At 41.2% G+C, this 19,417-nt stretch overlaps 1 protein-coding gene across 2 annotated transcripts; it reads left to right on the top strand.

The window, feature by feature from the left end:
* Positions 1-1,548: 1,548 nt before the first annotated feature.
* Positions 1,549-11,831, top strand: LOC129823894 (T-cell acute lymphocytic leukemia protein 1-like). 2 transcript variants are annotated; one of them, XM_055882972.1, is made up of 4 exons: positions 1,549-1,839; positions 3,403-3,939; positions 4,686-4,804; positions 8,990-11,831. In XM_055882972.1, exons 2-4 carry the CDS (start codon positions 3,464-3,466, stop codon positions 9,481-9,483), a joined length of 1,089 nt encoding a protein of 362 aa, XP_055738947.1. In that variant the 5' UTR covers positions 1,549-1,839; positions 3,403-3,463; the 3' UTR covers positions 9,484-11,831. The 2 variants fall into 2 exon arrangements, with proteins under 2 accessions (XP_055738947.1, XP_055738948.1); XM_055882973.1 differs by having other exon boundaries at positions 1,557-1,839; positions 4,686-4,774.
* Positions 11,832-19,417: the final 7,586 nt, after the last annotated feature.

Raw genomic sequence — 19,417 nt, 5'->3', positions numbered from 1 at the left:
CATCTGTTTATTATTAATTGCCAGTTGCCTTAACTTGCACTTGCTATATGCACAATTAGGGCCTTATATTTGGGAATTTACACAATTTCTGTGCAACCCACTAGTCTACCTTTACCCACCACAAAGCCTACCTTGTCATAACATGAAGGAATCAAATTGCAAAGTTTGTCGAAAAAGCTCATTCATAGTAGGTCTACTACCAATGTGGTAAAAACTATTCTCAAAAGTTATTCAACACTTCGGGCCTTTTATGTTATTCTTATTTGTTTTGTGTGGCAGTGTCTCATTCTGCAATCATTTTATTGACTTGAATGAAATTAGTTGGGAAATAGGCTGTTTGTTTTTCTCTTTTTGTAGCAACAGCGCTCTCAGTCTGCTTCACAGGTAGGACGCTTGTGACCAGTGATCTAAAAGCACGTGATATTATTTCGGTCGTGACAGTCAACTTTACAAGTCGCTAACACAGAGGAAGGAATTATCAGTGGAAGTGGCTCAGGTGTCTCCAGGTGTTCTGTTTAACTTTAGCCGATGAGGTTTTCTCCGCAGTTTGAACTTATCAAGGTTTCTGAATATTAAATGTCTCTCAACACGTCTTTGTAGAATACACATATATTATTGGCCAAGTGTTTTAGCCTAGGCCTAGTTAAGTAATAAGCCTATATCCATCTCTATTCTACGGAAGCCCTTAAGTCAGCGTTTTACAAACTCGGTCCTCGGGACCTCAAGGGGTGCACATTTAGATTTTTGCCCTAACACTATGCAGTATCGAAACTCTTCCACAGTAGTATAGGCTTGTACATCCTTGCCAAAAAGAGGCTATCGAAGAGGGGAGGGCTGTCTTCCGTTTGCCTACTAATGAATTGACACACTCCTCGACCACTTATCGGTTTCCTGGTATTAGAGGAGAGAGGATAGAGGACATAGGTCGGCCTTTTGCCCAAACGAGAAACCCCTTATATGTCATCCAGTGATGGCGATGGCGCTTCACTGCTGATTTCTCCGTTCACTAATCCGACGAATGGGGCTGCTATGGGTTTATCTCTCCCACCCGTGTCTCCCCCGGGGGAACACCGCTAAATTTGCCATGAATCCCAGGCCTGGCCACTCCATACATAGGCTACATAAAAACAATGACACTAGGCCTATCAGAAGTCCTTTGATATTGAATCCATTTGTACATTAAGAAATGTAGCAAAGTATTGTAGTTTATTAACGAATAGAATATAGATTAGACCTACATTCAACTGAAATGTATATTACTATAATGATTATCATTATGATTATTAGGCTATTATTATTATATGGCTATTATTATCAGGCTTACTCTATAAATTATAGGGTTATTTTTTCCTAATGTTGATATGCCCTTAAGCCTTATGCACGACAAAGATAAACATATTATACCTTAAATACATATTTGTTTGTTTTCCAGGGAAAAAAAATTGGATCAGAAACATGTAACCACCTCGCTGAACCTTGAGCCTATTCCTCGCAACGTTGTAGTTACTGGAGCTGCATCCATATCTGTTTATGCTTTGCCCTCCACAAGCCTATATAGCCTACGACAGCCAAATAATAATGAATCATTTCATAAATAATGGGTTTAAGGTCTTATCGGGAACGAAGAGGCCGCTGCCGTGCGCTTATCTCGCCTGGCCACATTGCGGTCGTGTTCCGCTGCACAAACTGAGCGGGCGCCCTGGACGCAATGAGGAATAACTCAAACCTCACTTCCAGTTCCACACTGCACTTCACCAGCACAAAAAAAACTCAGACATGGATGACCCACTCACAAAATGGCTCCACTTTCACACTGACATCAACAACACGTCGGGAACGGTAAGCGCATACAATTCATCTATATTTCATTTTCCATACCTGCTTTGCACGCGAATTATTTTGAATTACAATTAGGAGTGTGTTTGAAGTGCTTTTTCGTTATTGTTCGTTCCGTGGACACGTTGGAAAGCATTAGAAACGCTATAGGGCCTTTTATTTTTCTCAGATTTAACCCCCCCCCCTCCCCACAATTATAGGCTCATTAGCCTAGGCCTAAATAATTATGTGGCTATTGGTTAAAACGGATTGTTTTGGCCTATTTTAATCTGTATGGATATAAATATTTATTGTCATTGTCTCATTGACAGTGGTAGGTTGTATTATTAGCCTACAGTTGAAAAAGATTGCCTTGTGGTTTCTTCGTTGTTTTGAGTTATGGTAGGCTACACACTTCAATACTACAGCATCTAAGCCTATACAGTAGAACAAGAAAGGGAACGAAAAATAAATCAAAAATTCTTACAAAAGCTCTGTTATGCCAACCTTTGTTCCAAATGTCTGTATTGGATCTTAGGCTATTGTTTAAACTATGGGAGAGAGAGAAACATTATAGAGTCGTTATAAAGGCCTTTTGATTAGGGATTTTTAAGAATCATATTCACTTACTCTCTTGTTAATAATATATTAATTAATACATTAAATTAAATAGGCTTATAATAATAGATCATTTCAAAAGCAAATAGGCTTTCAAGTGGCCTTTCTTGCAACAACAAAATAAAAACGTTAGAGGATTTGAATAAAAAAGTCATGTTCTAAAACATAAACACCAATTGCCATTTCAAATGCCACATTGAACGCTTGCTCCAGAGGCCTTGGTCAGGTTGTTGTTGAGATGTGAATAATGTACGAGTCAAAGCCCAGGTGTTTGAGGGGAAAGGACTTCGAAGAACAACACGGACGATTGACCATCAAAAGCAGTTCATTCAATACTGTTTTAGACTGACCTCTCATAATGTAGGCACCTTGTGCTGTTCATATTCTTTGTAGGCTTATTCGTTATTCGCATTGAATGTATTTCTTCTTCTTTCAAACATATTCAATGTGGTGCACTCAAAGACGTCCATAGGTATTCGGAGAATTTCAAGAAGTAGAACTAGGTTATTTTTTCATAATAGAAAACCCTTCGATGAGCCTTCTAGGACTTATTTAGGGGCAAATCCAAAATATGGAAAATAAGTAACTCGACCATAACCGACAAAATGACATGGAAGCGTGTTGGTGATGACTATTTGGGACATTGATGAGGACATGCACCACCCGTTTTGAATCAAAAACACGTAACAATTTGATGTGCAGATGCCTGCATTTTAGGGGTTATTTTCTTGCTAATTTCTAGGCTATACGAAATCAACACATTCTCTCTTTAAAATGTGGGGCTTTATACACACGACCCTTCACAGCAGAATAACAGCCATATAATGATGGAATCATGGAGTGATGAAATTATGGGGGAAAGTCTAGAATCTGAATCTGACTTGAAGAATCAAACACGTTTTTTTATAGATCAGTCTTATTTTAGTCTATCGCATGCATCTATTTACGAAACATGTTTCTGCCCCATAGTGTGGTGTTTTCGACAGCTGATTTATGGAAAGGCAGGACATAACTACAACGTGATGAAATTATGGAAAAAATTAAACCGGAGCTTTGTCCTGGAAGTCCCGGTGCCAAATCGTGCAGCCCACTGAAGCAGGATTCCACCATCAGGGGGAATGGATGCAAAGACCCGGAGGACTCGAAGGAGGATAACTTCACAGGGGAGGGGGTTAAAACAGATGACGCGCCTCTGCGGGACCCGCGCAACCGGACCATCATCCTCAACGGCGTTGCCAAGGAAACAGCTTACGACGCTCTTGACCTGAAAAGGGAAGTACCAGTAATCGAGCTCTCGAGGAGAGACGATATAAAGGCGGGACAGCAGAGAACGGACAGTCCCACGGTACCGATCACGGAGCTTCGCAGACCACCCGTGCCGTTGCCGCTGCCGCACCGAGACGCGCTGAACGACGCCCGAATGGTTCAGCTGAGCCCAAACGCGTTCCCTCTCCCAGCGCGAGCGATGCTTTACAACCTGGCGCAACCTCTCTCCGCAATCAACAGGTAAAATATAATAAACATCAAATAGCCTAGCCTTTATGCATTTGAAACAAATGTTATGTTTTCCTGATAGGTTTATTTCACCCTAAAGAATATAATCTATAAGCCTATAAGTTATTCGTCGTCATTTCTTTTTAAGGTATAATAATTATATGTAGCCTACAGTATTAGGCCTACCGATAGGCATACACCAAAACGTGTTTATAGCCTACCTAAAAATCGAAAAAAATTAGAAACAGACAAAAGTTCATGTAGTTGCTTGTTATCTAGGCAATTGGCTTAATCTACCTTCACAAGGGTATCTGTCAGTGCCTTGACCTCTAGGCTACCTGTGTTGATTAATGCAGTCTTTTCCTTGATTCATTTGAATGTGGAGGATTTCAGGTTAGTCTACTGCCTATACTCACACATAGCTTATGTGTTTTGGTTGTGAGTAGGGACACCGAGACCATCTGTGGTCCTCTGTAGCTCAGTTGGTAGAGCCTGGTGCTTGCTATGGCAGAATAGTGGGTTTGATTTCCGGGACCACCCATCCTGAAAATGTATGCATGTATGACTTAAAGTCGTTTTTCTAAAATCCTCTGCTAAATGGCATATATTATAGAGGCTATAATTAGGCTATCAATTTCATGAAATATTTAGGTATTGCTTCATACCTCATATTGGTGAGCTGTTATAGTCTATATGTGCCTGTGTGTAAATAGTGTGTGTGTGGTCACCTGTGCCTCATATATTTTCTCTGTCACTAGTCTTGGAGGAGAGTCGGAACAATACTGCATGTACCCCAGCAACAGGGTAAAGCACCGCCCAGCGCCTTACGAGGTTGAGCTCGACGAGGGTAGGCGCATTTTAGATCTTTCTAAGTATGGTAAGACGCACCTCTGCTGTGTCCTCCTGCTGCTTACAGTCTTCTCCTCAACCTTCTCCTCATCCCAACGTCATCCCATTCCATTTATCCCCTGGCATGGCTGTAACATGGGTAGGTATTTAATAAAATAGTCTACTGACCACCAACTTATAGAGAACTCCTAACTAAACCTAATCTTCTGAAATAGTCAAATATACATCTGATGTCTATGGTTTTAGCTTCTTAGAAACAGAATATACTGCATCTCATTTTCTCTATCCCCCACTCACAGTCAAATGCAGTTGTAGCATAAAGGGAGGGTGGAGGGAGTTAGGTGCTGTCATGCCAAGGCTTTGCTGCATAGTAAACTGGAGGATTAAGGGAGGCTGGGTGTGTTCCAAGAGAATGGCATGCACCAATGGGATATTCTATTTCTCAAATGCATCCCACAGTTTCTGGCAGAGCGGCAGATATTGTTAATCGGCTTCATGTACCAATATCTAAAAAACAACTTTGGAAAATACACTACATGACCAAAAGAATGTAGACACCTCGTCGAACATCTCATTCCAAAATCATGGGCATTAATATGGAGTTGGTCCCCCCTTTGCTGCTATAACAGCCTCCACTCTTCTGGGAAGGCTTTCCACTAGATCAGGGCTACCCAACCCTCTTCTTGGAGATCTACCGTCCTGTGACTTTTCAGTCCAAACCTAAATTAACACACCTGATTCTACTAATTAGCTGCTCAACAAGACCTTAACTAGCTGAATCAGATTTGCTAAATTAGGGTTGGACTGAAAACCTACAGGATAGTAGATCTCCAGGAACAGGGTTGGACTGAAAACCTACAGGACAGTAGATCTCCAAGAAGAGGGTTGGGCAGCCCTGCACTAGATGTTGGAACATTGCTGCGGGGACTTGCTTTCAGCCACAAGAGCATTAGTGAGGTCGGGCACTGATGTTGGGTGATTAGACCTGGCTCGCAGTCGTCGTTCTAACTCATTCCAAAGGTGTTCGACGGGGTTGAGGTCAGGGCTCTGTGCAGGCCAGTCAAGTTCTTTCAGACTGATCTCAATAAACCATTTTGTGTATGGACAAACCCAGATTTGTCCGTCGGACTGCCAGATGGTGAAGCATGATACATCACTCCAGAGAACGCGTTTCCACCGCTCCGGTGATCTTAGGCTTGTGTGCGGCTGTTCGGCCATGGAAACCCATTTCATGAAGCTCCCGATGAACAGTTCTTGTGCTGACATTGCTTCCAGAGGCCGTTTGGAACTCGGGAGTGAGTGTTGCAACCGAGGACAGACAATTTTTACTCGCAATGCGCCTCAGACCTCAGCAGCCCCATTTTGTGAGCTTGTGTGGTCTACCACTTCGCGGCTGAGCCGTTGTTTGTCCTAGACGTTTCCACTTTGCAATAACAGCACTTACAGTTGGCCAGGGAAGCTCTAGCAGGGCAGAAATTTTACGAACTGACTTGTTGGAAAGGTGGCATCCTATGACGGTGCCACCTTGAAAGTCACTGAGCTCTTCAGTAAGGCCATTCTACTACGAATGTTTGTGTATGGAGATTGCATGGTTGTGTGCTCGATTTTACACAGCTATCAGCAATGGGCGTGGCTGAAATAGCCGAATCCACTAATTTGAAGGGGTGTCTACATACTTTTGAATATGTAGTGTATATGATAATGGGTAACATACAGTCTCAGTCAAAAGTTTGGACACACCTACTAATTTAAGGGTTTTTCTTTCTTTTTTTACTATTTTCTACAATGTAGAATAACAGTGAAGACATCAAACTATGAAATAACACATATGGAATCATGTAGTAACCAAAAAAGTGTTAAACAAATCAAAATATATTTTATATTTGAGATTATTCAAAGTAGCTCCCTTTGCCTTGATGACAGCTTTGCACACTCTTGGCATTCTCTCAACCAGCTTCATCTATAATGCTTTTCCAACAGTCTTGAAGGAGTTGCCACATTTGCTGAGCACTTGTTGGCTGCTTTTTCTTCACTCTGCAGTCCAACTCATCCCAAACCATCTCAAAGTGTGTTGGGTCATTGTCCTGTTGAAAAACAAATGATAGTCCCACTAAGCGCAAACCAGATGAGATGACGTATCGCTGCAGAATGCTGGGGTAGCCAAGCTGGTTAAGTGTGCCTTGAATTCTAAATAAATCACTGACAGTGTCACCAGAAAAGCACCACTCCTCCATGCTTCACGGTAGGAGCCACACATGCGGGGATCATCCATTCACCTACTCTGCGTCTCACAAAAACACAGCGGTTGGAACCAAAAATCTCAAATTTGGACTCATTAGAGCAAAGGACAGATTTTCACCGGTCTAATGTCCATTGCTCGTGTTTCTTGGCCCAAGCAAGTCCCTTCTTCTTATTGGTGTCCTTTAGTAGTGTTTTTTTTGCAGCAATTCAACCATGAAGGCCTGATTCGCGTAGTCTCTCCTAACAAGATGATGTTAAGATGTGTCTGTTACTTGAATTCTGTGAAGCATTTATTTGGGCTGCAATTCGGGCTGTGAAGCTGGTAACTCTAATGAACTTATCCTCTGCAGATGAGGTAACTCTGGGTCTTCTTTTCCTGTGAAGTTCCTTATGAGAGCCAGTTTCATCATAGCGCTTGATGGTTTTTGCGACTGCACTTGAAGAAACGTTCAAAGTTCTTGACATTCTCCAGATTGACTGACCTTCATGTTTTAAAGTAATGATGGACTGTCATTTCTCTTTGATTATTTGAGCTGTTCTTGCTATAATATGGACTTGGTCTTTTACCAAATAGGGCTATCTTGTAAAGTGGCTGTTCCACTGGATGTCATTAGGTGAATGCACCAATTTGTAAGTCGCTCTGGATAAGAGCGTCTGCTAAATGACTTAAATGTAAATGTAAATGTAATCTTCTGTATACCACCCCTACCTTGTCACAACACAACTGATTGTCTCAAATGCATTAAGAAGGAAAGAAATTCCACAAATTACCTTTTAACAAGGCACACCTGTTAATTGAAATGCATTCCAGGTGACTACCTCATGAAGCTGGTTGAGAGAATGACAAGAATGTGCAAATCTGTCATCAAGGCAAAGGTTGGCTACTTTGAAGAATCTCTTGTTTACCACTTTTGGTTACTACATGATTCCATATGTGTTATTTAATAGTTTTGATGTCTTCACTATTATTCTACAATGCAGAAAATAGTACAAATATAGAAATATTTGTAGGTGTGTCCAAACTTTTGACTGGCACTATACATCACTGGAGGATGGTGGCACCTTAATTGGGGAGAACTGGCTCGTGGTAATGACTGGAGCGGAATCAGTGGAATGGTATCAAATACATCAAATACATGGTTTCCATGGTTTCCAGGTGTTTGATGCCATTCCAGTTGCTCCGTTCCATTATTAGGAGCCGTTCTCCCCTCAGAAACCTCCTGTGACATACATTTATGGACTCGTATCACCTATCACCGGATGCTTAAATACTTTCCCATACACTGTGGCGTAGTGACCCTACTGAACCCTACTGAATCTCCTATCCCACTTCTGACATCAATGTAGCAAAGCCAAGAATAGAGTCCAACCCCAGCAACATTGTGCTCGCCAATCCAACACTGTAGTTGGTGTGCCAAAGTCTGAAACCTCTATACATATGGCAGAGCTTTGACAAATACATGTATTCAGATTGTAAAAGTGCAATTGTCTAAATAAGTATGACAGCTCACTGCGTAATATCTTGTGCTAGTGTTTAAAGACCCCTACTTCTGGTTGCTTTATGATACATAATCAGCTCTTTAACCACAACACCATAGCTGTCTTCATAAATGCACAAGGCAGTCTCTTATCACTACGCTGGCTTCTTTCATGCCTCTATTCTCATTTTGTGTCACACTCCACTACTTTACCACCTTTAACACATTCTCATCACTTCTCGTTTTTAATTTACCTTGTGAGGAGGAAGGCTTTCATCTGAAGTGTCCACTTCAATTTTGTAAAGGAGTTAAGAGAATGAGCAAGCCTGACTTTAACAATGAAATTGACAAAATAAAACATTTGGACTGACTGAGTCTTACTTTTATTTGTGCATCTACCTTCCTACATCCCGTATCTCTCCCTGTTACTCCTGATCACCTTCTCCTCCCCTTCTCCTCCTCCCCCATCCTCTCCTCCTCCTCTCCTCCGCCAGCTGGCCAGCCAAAGATTGTACGACGGATCTTCACCAACAGCCGGGAGCGCTGGCGGCAGCAGAACGTCAACGGAGCATTCTCAGAGCTCCGGAAGCTCATCCCCACCCACCCACCGGACAAGAAGCTGAGCAAGAATGAGATACTGCGTCTGGCCATGAAGTACATCAGCTTCCTGTCCAACCTGCTGGATGACCAGGACGGAGGGGGCACAGTGGCCGTGGGCGACGAGACAGGGCTTCTGGTGGGGGGCTGTGAGGGTCGACCCCAGGGGCCCCGTCAGGACGTGGTGGGACTGGCCACGGAGGATGACCTGCTCCTCCAGGGCACGTTGTCGCCCGGGTCCAGCTGCGGGAGTCTGCCAGATGGGGACGGCAGCCCAGAGAGCTTCACCGAGGACCGGGACTCACCCACAGCCCAGAGGACTGTGCCTGCCCCGCGCGGTAGGGAACTGCGACGCAACGTGCGTCCACAAGACAGCGGCAGCCAGCGATGACGGTGATGATAATGGTGGTGACAGTCATAACGATGATGGTGATAGAGTTGACGATGAGGGAGTTGATGGTGGACCGCAGGAAAACACATGGATTGACTTATTTCCCTGAAAGATGGATGACTTAAATATGGATGACAAGGGATTCATCTAAAGAGCGGTGCTTTAGGTTCTGGAAGCATGCTGATGACAGAATATCACTTCGTCAGGATTCTAATCAGCTCATACTGAAGTCAATGGCAGCTTGCTTGGCATGGTCATTATTTGTTCAATTGGTTGACAAAACAACAGACTTGTAAATTCTGCATGCTTTTAATGCTGTCTATGACCTGGGTTGAGGGACACCTCATATTTCCTGAGTTGTGAATGTTCAAATACAGTGTGCTTCTGTTACACTATCATGTCATGAGTAGTATACATCCTATGTCATCATCATAGAAGTCACTCATGCCATGGTACCATGAGGTGACGCAATGGAGGTTACACCAGGAAATGGCAATGGGAATGCTGTCATGTTCTCACCTTGGGTTAAGATCCAACTTCACCAGTTGTCAATGAGGGCATTCTAACTCTTCTGAATAGTCAAGTTTACGACAACAACACAGCAACAGCATAGCTGTTTCACTGATAGCAATGGATTGATGTCAAATCCTCACAATAAAATACACACTTAAACAAGCATTAAAGACAATTATTTGCTTGAAAAATGTGTTATCTTAAAGTTTTAGCACTCACAACACATGATCAAACATGCACATATACCAAAATATTTTTACAGTGGTTCATGTCAAGTGATGTGATTCGGCAGTTTGATATATTTTAGACAGGGTTTTCATTTTTTTTTTTTTTTTTAGATTCTGCTCAGTGCTCCTTATTACATTCATTCAACAGTGGACAAACAACATGTTCTCTAGAAAATGTTTGACAAACACATATAATTATATAAATGTGGTACCTTATTTATATTTTTTGTCACACATAACTGATTAGCATTAAGTAAAACACCCCAGAGTAACATGGCAACTGACCGTGAACCATGTGCACACACACACACACACACACACACACACACACACACACACACACACACACACACACACACACACACACACACACACACACACACACACACACACACACACACACACACACACACACACACACACACACACATATCAAGTACAATCTGATTTCTGAGACACACTGCCATAGCATGTAGATGATGGACTTATGTGCAGCAAGGTAACTAGCAATTACATCTACCAGAGGATAATACATTTTCCTGTCAAGAGGTACAAATAGTGTTTCCGTAACTGATGTCCAATGAAATCATATGATGACTCACCCAATCATTTTGTGTATTATACATTTCTATTTCAGTGTTTTTTTCATTGTAATGCAGTTGTGATTTGGTATGGTACACTTAGTATATCACCTTCCTCTTCTCTGTTGGGATCAGCAACGACATCAGCAGTTTTATGTCAGTAAACAGTGAGATGTACATCCCTGCTGTTTGGTTATTTGATTGCTGCTTTTTCAGCAGACATTTAGTAGCCCGTCTTGGTACCTTTGGTTACTATTTTATGAACTACAGTAAAGCAAAGGGACATTGTAGTTTTAAGTAAAAAAGCATGTTTGTTGTATGATAAATATATCTATGACTATATGCAATGACTTTTATATAAAATGCTGAATAAAATGAACACACAAAAACGCAAAATACTGCCATACAAAATACTCCTTATGTGTGTTGTAAACCATGACAATTGTGTGTTCTAAACCAGACAATTTTTTCAATCATATTTATAACACAGATTTGTACATTTTTGTTTTGCATTTTTCTTTATTTACTTATTTCTCAGGAATCATTACCCATATATAATTAAGACTATGGAACTAATGTGTTAGGAATATTTGAAAACAACTTGTTCTTACATTTTAAAGCTGAATTCATCTCAAATGGACCAATCTCTCCCTGTAACACATCCTACTGCCAAGCAATGTGAAGTAAATCCATAACCCCCCACAAGGCATGCAAAACACTCCCACTCGAGTCTGGAATCCTCACTTCCTCTAAGCAAGTGACAACTTCCTGCAAAGGTCAGCATGGCTCAGTGACCTTCAGGATATCCTGCCATTGTGAAAGTGGTTCACAGTTTTTAGATTCTCCACACTCGCAGACTGTCTGCAGCATTACCAAACAATCACAACCAACATGGAGAGTTATTCAAAAAGTAAACCACAGACAAAGTAATAATCCATAAACGCTACATATAATGCATAATCGCTGTATCAACCATTTTATTTAATGATAATATTGCAGTAAAAATATGTTTCTGTTTTTGTATGAATTATTGTGATATCAGCTCTACTTGCACACATCACAAAAACAAAGTACAGTGTTTCTAGGAACACGGAGACACCCAGGTGTTTTAGGACCTCTCCAGTATTCCACAGTCGGCTATGACTGGACTGTGACCTCCATAACTATCTCTGTGACTGGACTGTGAACTCCATAACTATCTCTGTGACTGGACTGTGACCTCCATAACTATCTCTGTGACTGGACTGTGACCTCCATAACTATCTCTGTGACTGGACTGTGACCTCCATAACTATCTCTGTGACTGGACTGTGACCTCCATAACTATCTCTGTGACTGGACTGTGACCTCCATAACTAGCTCTGTGACTGGACTGTGACCTCCATAACTAGCTCTGTGTCTGGACTGCAAACATACATTTACCTGTAAACTGGAGACTATAGTCATACTGTCCATCTAAAAATAGTGTTTGAGAGAGAGAGAGCGAGAGAGAGAGAGAGAGAGAGAGAGAGAGAGAGAGAGAGAGAGAGAGAGAGAGAGAGAGAGAGAGAGAGAGAGAGAGAGAGAGAGAGAGAAAGAGTGACAAAAAGACAGGGTAAGTGTGTGTGTGCATGTGTGCGTGCACGCATGTGTGTGTGTATTTATCATCTCAGTGCAGATGGATGGCAGAGTGTCTCTTGCAGCCAAATTATTCTGTATGTTAATGAGTTGTTATCTGACGTGCTGCAGGAACAATACACTGACTCTCACACAGTGGGGATCCAGCCTGCTGGGTACAGATTACACTGCCTACACCACCATGGCAGTTATTTATATTTTCACACACAGTATACAGTATAGCAACACACACACACACACACACACACACACACACACACACACACACACACACACACACACACACACACTCAAACGTAAACAAACGTAAACAAACAGAAATGGTTTATCTCTTTTAATTTACCTGGAAAAGTAGGATGGTTCAAAACTCCTGGTGAAAGACGCTTTTCTCCTTCTCTACCCACAGGTGGCGATGTCTCTCCTTTTATGGTTTATATTGGATGAGCAGGTAACTGCCAACATAAAGGAAACAGTTGAGTTAATGAGAGATACAAAGTATAATGAAAGCAGGTGCTACCACACAGGTGCGGTTCCTGAGTTAATTAAGCAAGAAACATCCCATCATGCTTAGGGTCATGTACTGCCTGGAAACTCAACGTGGAATTACATTTAATTCTACATCGGGCAGAAATTTGCATTTGAATCAGGAAAGTTTCCTCACAACCTCTACAAGCCAGAATGTTGAATAAAATTATATTTTATCTTACCTTACTGGTTGTCTTTGCGGTTGGTCCTTTGGCGGTAGGGATGTGAGACAATATTTCCACAGGAAACTATAATTACATCAACTTTCAAAGCACTGGTAATGCATTCAGATTTCTATCACCTGAAGCATGCATACAATATAAAAAATACATGCACGAGGTGCATGCATACTTGCCTAGCTCGTGCACGTGTTGTTTACATTGCTCTGTGCATGCTTCAGGTGATAGAAATCTTAATGCATTACCAGTGCTTTGAACATTTGATTTAATTTTACTTTCCTGTGGATATATTGTCTAACCTATATCCACAGGAAAATCATGTGACTTCTTGCAAATCCCAATGTCATTAGGTAAAACAAAACAGGGGTACAGTACTGTATGCAGGAGACAAGACTGCGTCAGAAAGTAACACAGTTTTCTTTTTTATATTTCATTCTATGAAATTCATAGTCACTAACTTCTGTATTTGTGTTGAGTGCTGAATGTGCAATGCAACATGTAAATCCCCCGAACAAAGTATAATTTTAGGAATACTGTACAACAGAGGTGAGGGTGAAATGAATGCTTTCTAATCCAATGCTTATGGTACCTTTTTTATTTTACCTTTATTTAACTAGGCAAGTTAGTTAAGAACAACTTCTTATTTACAATGACAGCCTACCCCTGCCAAACCCGGACGACGCTGGGCCAATTGTGCACCGCCCTATGGGACTCCCAATCACGGCTGGTTGTGATACAGCCTGGAATCGAACCAGGGTCTGTAGGGACGCCTCTTGCACTGAGATGCAGTGCCTTAGGAGCCCTATTTGTGTGCCAGCAGCATAACACCCTGCATCCCACTGTTGGCTTTCATTTGAAGCTAAGCAGGGTTGGTTCTGGTTGGTCCCTAGATGGGAGACCAGATGCTGCTGGAAGTGGTGTTGGAGTGCCAGTAGGGGGCACTATTTCCTCTGGTCTGAAAAAAATATCGCAGTGATTGGGGACATTGCCCTGTGCAGGGTGCTGTCTTTTGGCTGGGACATTAAATGGGTATCCTAAATTCCCAATCTGGCTCTCATACCATCACGGTCACCAAATCATCCCCAGCTTCCAATTGGCTCTTTCATTCCTCCTCTCCCTTGTAACTATTCCCCAGGTAGTTGCTGTAAATGAGAATGTGTTCTCAGTCAACTTCCCTGGTAAAAGAAATGTGTGTGTAAAATATTACTGTCCTCAGATGTTTAATTCATAGATTTGAGATGTTACAATTGGTTTGGTTCGAAAATGCTATATCCATTGCTTAGCTAAAAATGGAATGTTCGTATCTTGTATATTTAAAATATAAATTCAACACGTCATTAATCTAGCGTCATGCTATAGTGTTAGGTTAGAGTTAGGCCTCATCCCAAATGGCACCATATTCCCTATACAACGCGCTACATTTGACCAGAGCCCACATCTCATTTTACTGAATTGATAAATGTTTTATTATACAATGTATATTTTTAAATATCAATGTCACAATTGTAGAATTTGTACAGTTATTTTGTTAAAATTTGACTGTGAAAACCTTGCATTGCTACTTTTTTCTCTGAGTGAGGCAGAGGTATCTCGTTTTGCAACTAAATGTGATTGTTTGTCTCTCTGAAATGAAACCATCTAGTGATAGGTTTCAAACAAATAAACGTATAATCTATCCTGTGTCTGTGTTTATGTAATTCTGTGTGATTATATAGTTAGTTAGTGAATAAATAATTAAGCTAATTTGTGTATCGCTGTCATCATGTAGACTACGGTTCGTGCAGATTTATATAATATTACGACGTTCAGAATGAGACTGATATGAGGTAAAGATACTGTACATTTTATAAGAGTTTAATTCGGGAGAGAGTTACTTGTTAAATAAGTTTTCCCGTGGTGCCCCAAGTTACTGAGTTAATTGTTACATGATTAATTTAATCACATAATCAATTAAACATAGTTAATCCCAACACAACACTTATTTATCCAGGGATTACAGTATATCCTGCTGAATGCTAAATGAGACAAGACAGCATTCAGTGACCGTTACAGAAGAGGAATATGTGTATGTGTATACACTGAGTCTATAAAACATTATGCTCTTTCCATGACACAGACTGACCAAGTGAATCCAGGTGAAAGCTATGTTCCCTTATTGATGTCACTTGTTAAATCCACTTCAATCAGTGTAGATGGGGAGGAGACAGGGTAAAGAAGGATTTTTAAGCCTTGAGAAATGGATTGTGAGTGTGTGCCATTCAGAGGGTGAATGGGCAACACAAAATATTTAAGTGCATTTTAGCAGACACTCTTATTCAGAGCAATTAGGGTTAAGTGCCTTGCTCAAGGGAATATCAACATATTTTCTTTACCTAGGCAGCTCAGGGATTCAAACCAGCAACCTTTCACGGTTACTAACCCAATGCTCTTAACCGCTAGGCTACCTGCCTTTGAACAGGGTATGATAGTAGGTGCCAGGCCAGGCACACTGGTTTGTGTCAAAAACTGCAATTCTGCTGGGTTTTTCACGCCAAACAGTTTCCTGTGTGTATCAAAAAAGGTCCACCACCCCAAAGGACATCCAGCCAACTTGACAAAGCTGTGTGAAGCATTGGAGTCAACATGGGCCAGCATCCCGGTGGATCACTCTCGACACCCTGTAGAGTCCATGCCCCGACGAATTGAGGCTGTTCTGAGGGCAAAAGGGAAGGTGTATTTTTTTAGAAACTAATCCAATCTGTAAGTGGTTGGATTTATATCAACTGTCAGTGAGATAGTTGTTCCAGTTTACATGGTGTAGGTAGTCTTCATGTACTGTATTTTCTTCCCTACACTGACAAGTATTCTTAATGCAATATGTGAGTGATGTAAAAGTGTTGTATATCTTCCTGCAAATAGGCTTCCAACAGAGAATTGATTTCACATTGTAAACCACGATGTGACACATTAAGAAATATTCAAATAAGGTTTTACACCCTTATAACTCAAAGGAGGCAAATGGCAAGAGAGTTGATTAAAAAATGACACTGACAAGAGTAAAATGGTAATTGGAGTTAAAGTCAACTGACAAGCTAGCTAACTAGCTGTTTAGCTGGCTAGCACAAGCACAAACACCAGCTAGCTAGCACATTATCTTGTCAACTGTTAAATGAGTAGCAAGTCAGCTACAAGTGATGCCAAATAACAAGTCTTATAAACTGTCTTATACAGTGAGATGTGCAGAATGCAATTGGCACCATGCTAAAAACCAACAACAAACTTCTGGGGTGATTTTCTCTGAACAGCTCATAAGGGTAACAGACCTCCGTCGAAACTAGCTATGCTGCGCTCAATATGAACAGTTCATATACAAGTTATACATTATACATTGTTTTGAAGCTAAGAATATCCTTTTTCCAGCTGTGTATACAAATCTACATGTGTTTTGGGGTCAATGTGACTGATTATGAGAGAGCAAGTCATATATATATGCACCATGTCATTGCTCTCTCTCACTCTGTGTTGTGTTTTCTTGCTAGTTGGTGGGGAGCTGGATGTCATTGGCTGGAAATCGAATTGCTAGGGGGCTGGCCCACGTGGGGGGAAATGTAGGGAAAATGCCACAGCAGAGCTAGCAGAAAACAGTGGCTTTCAAACTAGGGATTACGTGGCTAATGGAGGGAAAACAGTAATTCTGCTCATAGATTATGCATGTATGAACTATACATTGACACATCCAGCCCAATGTACCACCAGCTCACCTGCTTCCACACTGTGATTTGACTTTTTGTTGTTGTTGTTGTTGAAAGGAATAGTTCCACCATACTAAAACAAGAGTTCAGTTCACGTAACAGGGTTGACCTTAAAATGAGGGACAGACGTAAATGAATCACTAATCACATGAAATAAATAATCATCTTCTGAAATTATTTTGACAAACCAACAGTATAACTAGGGCTTCACAATGATGAGAAATCTTGGAGACATTTTGCGGTTAAGTCGATTCAAATCTTCCTAGAAGTCACAGAGGGTGCACAGAGGAACATTCTCCATATGGTCTATATTAAAGGTCACTTCATTGAATATAACAGGCTGTTAAAGTTCAATATTGAATTCATTTCATGGAATTATGCTTTGCTTTTTTCATGCCTTTTTCAGTAGTACATCTCATAAACAAATAGTCTTCTCTCCCTCCATCCAACTCCAAGCAGGTAACATAATGGAGTCATGGGGAGGTCATGGGGAGAATCTCAGTTGAATTTGCTCGACTCCTATCGCCTCTCCCCTACGTCCTCTCCTCGCCTGCTTTTGAAAAAGGGCAAAGATAATCCAGGAGTGGAGATGAGGAGAGGAAATGAGGAAAATTAACTCATATGAAATGAGACTCCTTTTCCACTCAGGCGTATTACATTTACGGGGGTGGATCCTGTGCATCTTGTGAATCTTGTGCATCCTCTGTCAAAGCAGGTAATTGATGATGGGCGCAAACTCCTTTGTTCGCCTACTAATGAATTGACACTCTCCTCGATCACTCGACCACTTATTGTTTTCCGTGTCACACAGGAGAGAGGAGACTTTATCCCATTTGAACTCCAGGACCGACTCCAGATTGATTTTGTTAGTCATTCTCACTCAGATATCATATTAACATGGCATAAGTAATTACAACATGTGTAGAATTGCAGGAAATTAGCTTTCAAACTGCAAACATTTCTCTCCACCCCAAGGCAAAATAGGCAATTGCTGTAAATTAGCTGTAAAACTTTTTTTACAGAAATTTGCCCCATGGCATAATTAGTAGAATTGCAGAAAACTTGCTTTAGAGGTCCAATGCAGCTCTTTTTATCTCGGTATCATTTCTGGGTAACAATTACAGTTGAAGTTGGAGTCATTAAAACTCGTTTTTCAACCACTTCACAAATTTCTTGTTAACAAACTATAGTTTGGGCAAGTCAGGTAGGACATCTACTTTGTGCATGACACAAGTCATTTTCCCAACAACTGTTTATTCCAGTGGGTCAGAAGTTTACATACACTAAGTTGACTGTGCCTTTAAACAACTTGGAAAATTCCAGAAAATTATGTCATGGCTTTAGAAGCTTCTGATAGGCTAATTGACATAATTTGAGTCAATTGGAGGTGTACCTGTGGATGTATTTCAAGGCCTACCTTCAAAATCAGTGTTTCTTTGCTTGACATCATGGTTAAATCCAAAGAAATCAGCCAAGACCTAAAAAAAAAAATTGTAGTCCTCCACAAGTCTGGTTCATCCTTTGGAGCAATTTCCAAACGCCTGAAAGTATCACGTTCATCTGTACAAACAATAGTACGCAAGTATAAACACCATGGGGCCACGCAGCCGTCATACCGCTCAGGAAGGAGACGCGTTCTGTCTCCCAGAGATGAACGTACTTTGGTGCGAAAAGTGCAAATCAATCCCAGAACAACAGCAAAGGACCTTGTGAAGATGCTGGAGGAAACAGGTACAAAAGTATCTATATCCACAGTAAAATGAGTTCTATATCGGCATAACCTGAAAGGCTGCTCAGCATGGAAGAAGCCACCGCTCCAAAACCACCATAAAAAAAGCCAGACTACGGTTTACAACTGCACATGGGGACAAAGATCGTCCGTTTTGGAGAAATGTCCTCTGGTCTGATGAAACAACAATAGAACTGTTTGGCCATAATGTCCATTGTTATGTTTGGAGGAAAAAGAGGGAGGCTTGCAAGCCGAAGAACATCATCCCAACCGTGAAGCACGGGGTTGGCAGCATCATGTTGTGGAGCTGCAGGAGGGACTGGTGCACTTCACAAAATACATGGCATCATGAGGGAGGAAAATTATGTGGATATATTGAAGCAACATCTCAAGACATCAATCAGGAAGTTAAAGCTTGGTTGCAAATGGGTCTTCCCAATGGACAATGACCCCAAGCACACTTCCAAAGTTGTGGCAAAATGGCTTAAGGACAACAGAGTCAAGGTATTGGAGTGGCTATCACAAAGCCCTGACCTCTACTATTATTCTGACATTTCACTTTCTTAAAATAAAGTGGTGATCCTAACTGACCTAAAACAGGGATTTTTTTACTAGGATTAAATGTCAGGAATTGTGAAAAACAGACTTTAACTGTATTTGGCCAAGGTGTATGTAAACTTCCTACTTCAACTGTAAGTACCTTACTCTGATTGTTTTCAATGAAAATTGACATAAAGAAATAAAAATAGCTTCTTAGCAATGAGCAATTTCTCAAGCAAGAATTTTGATAAGACTGTCTGAGAGTGGTCTGAGTAGGGATTTCACAGTAATA

Source organism: Salvelinus fontinalis, chromosome 26 (assembly GCF_029448725.1).
Source record: "Salvelinus fontinalis isolate EN_2023a chromosome 26, ASM2944872v1, whole genome shotgun sequence".
In the NCBI taxonomy this organism is placed as follows: Eukaryota; Metazoa; Chordata; class Actinopteri; order Salmoniformes; family Salmonidae; genus Salvelinus; species Salvelinus fontinalis.
This window is presented reverse-complemented; position numbering and strand designations above follow the sequence as displayed.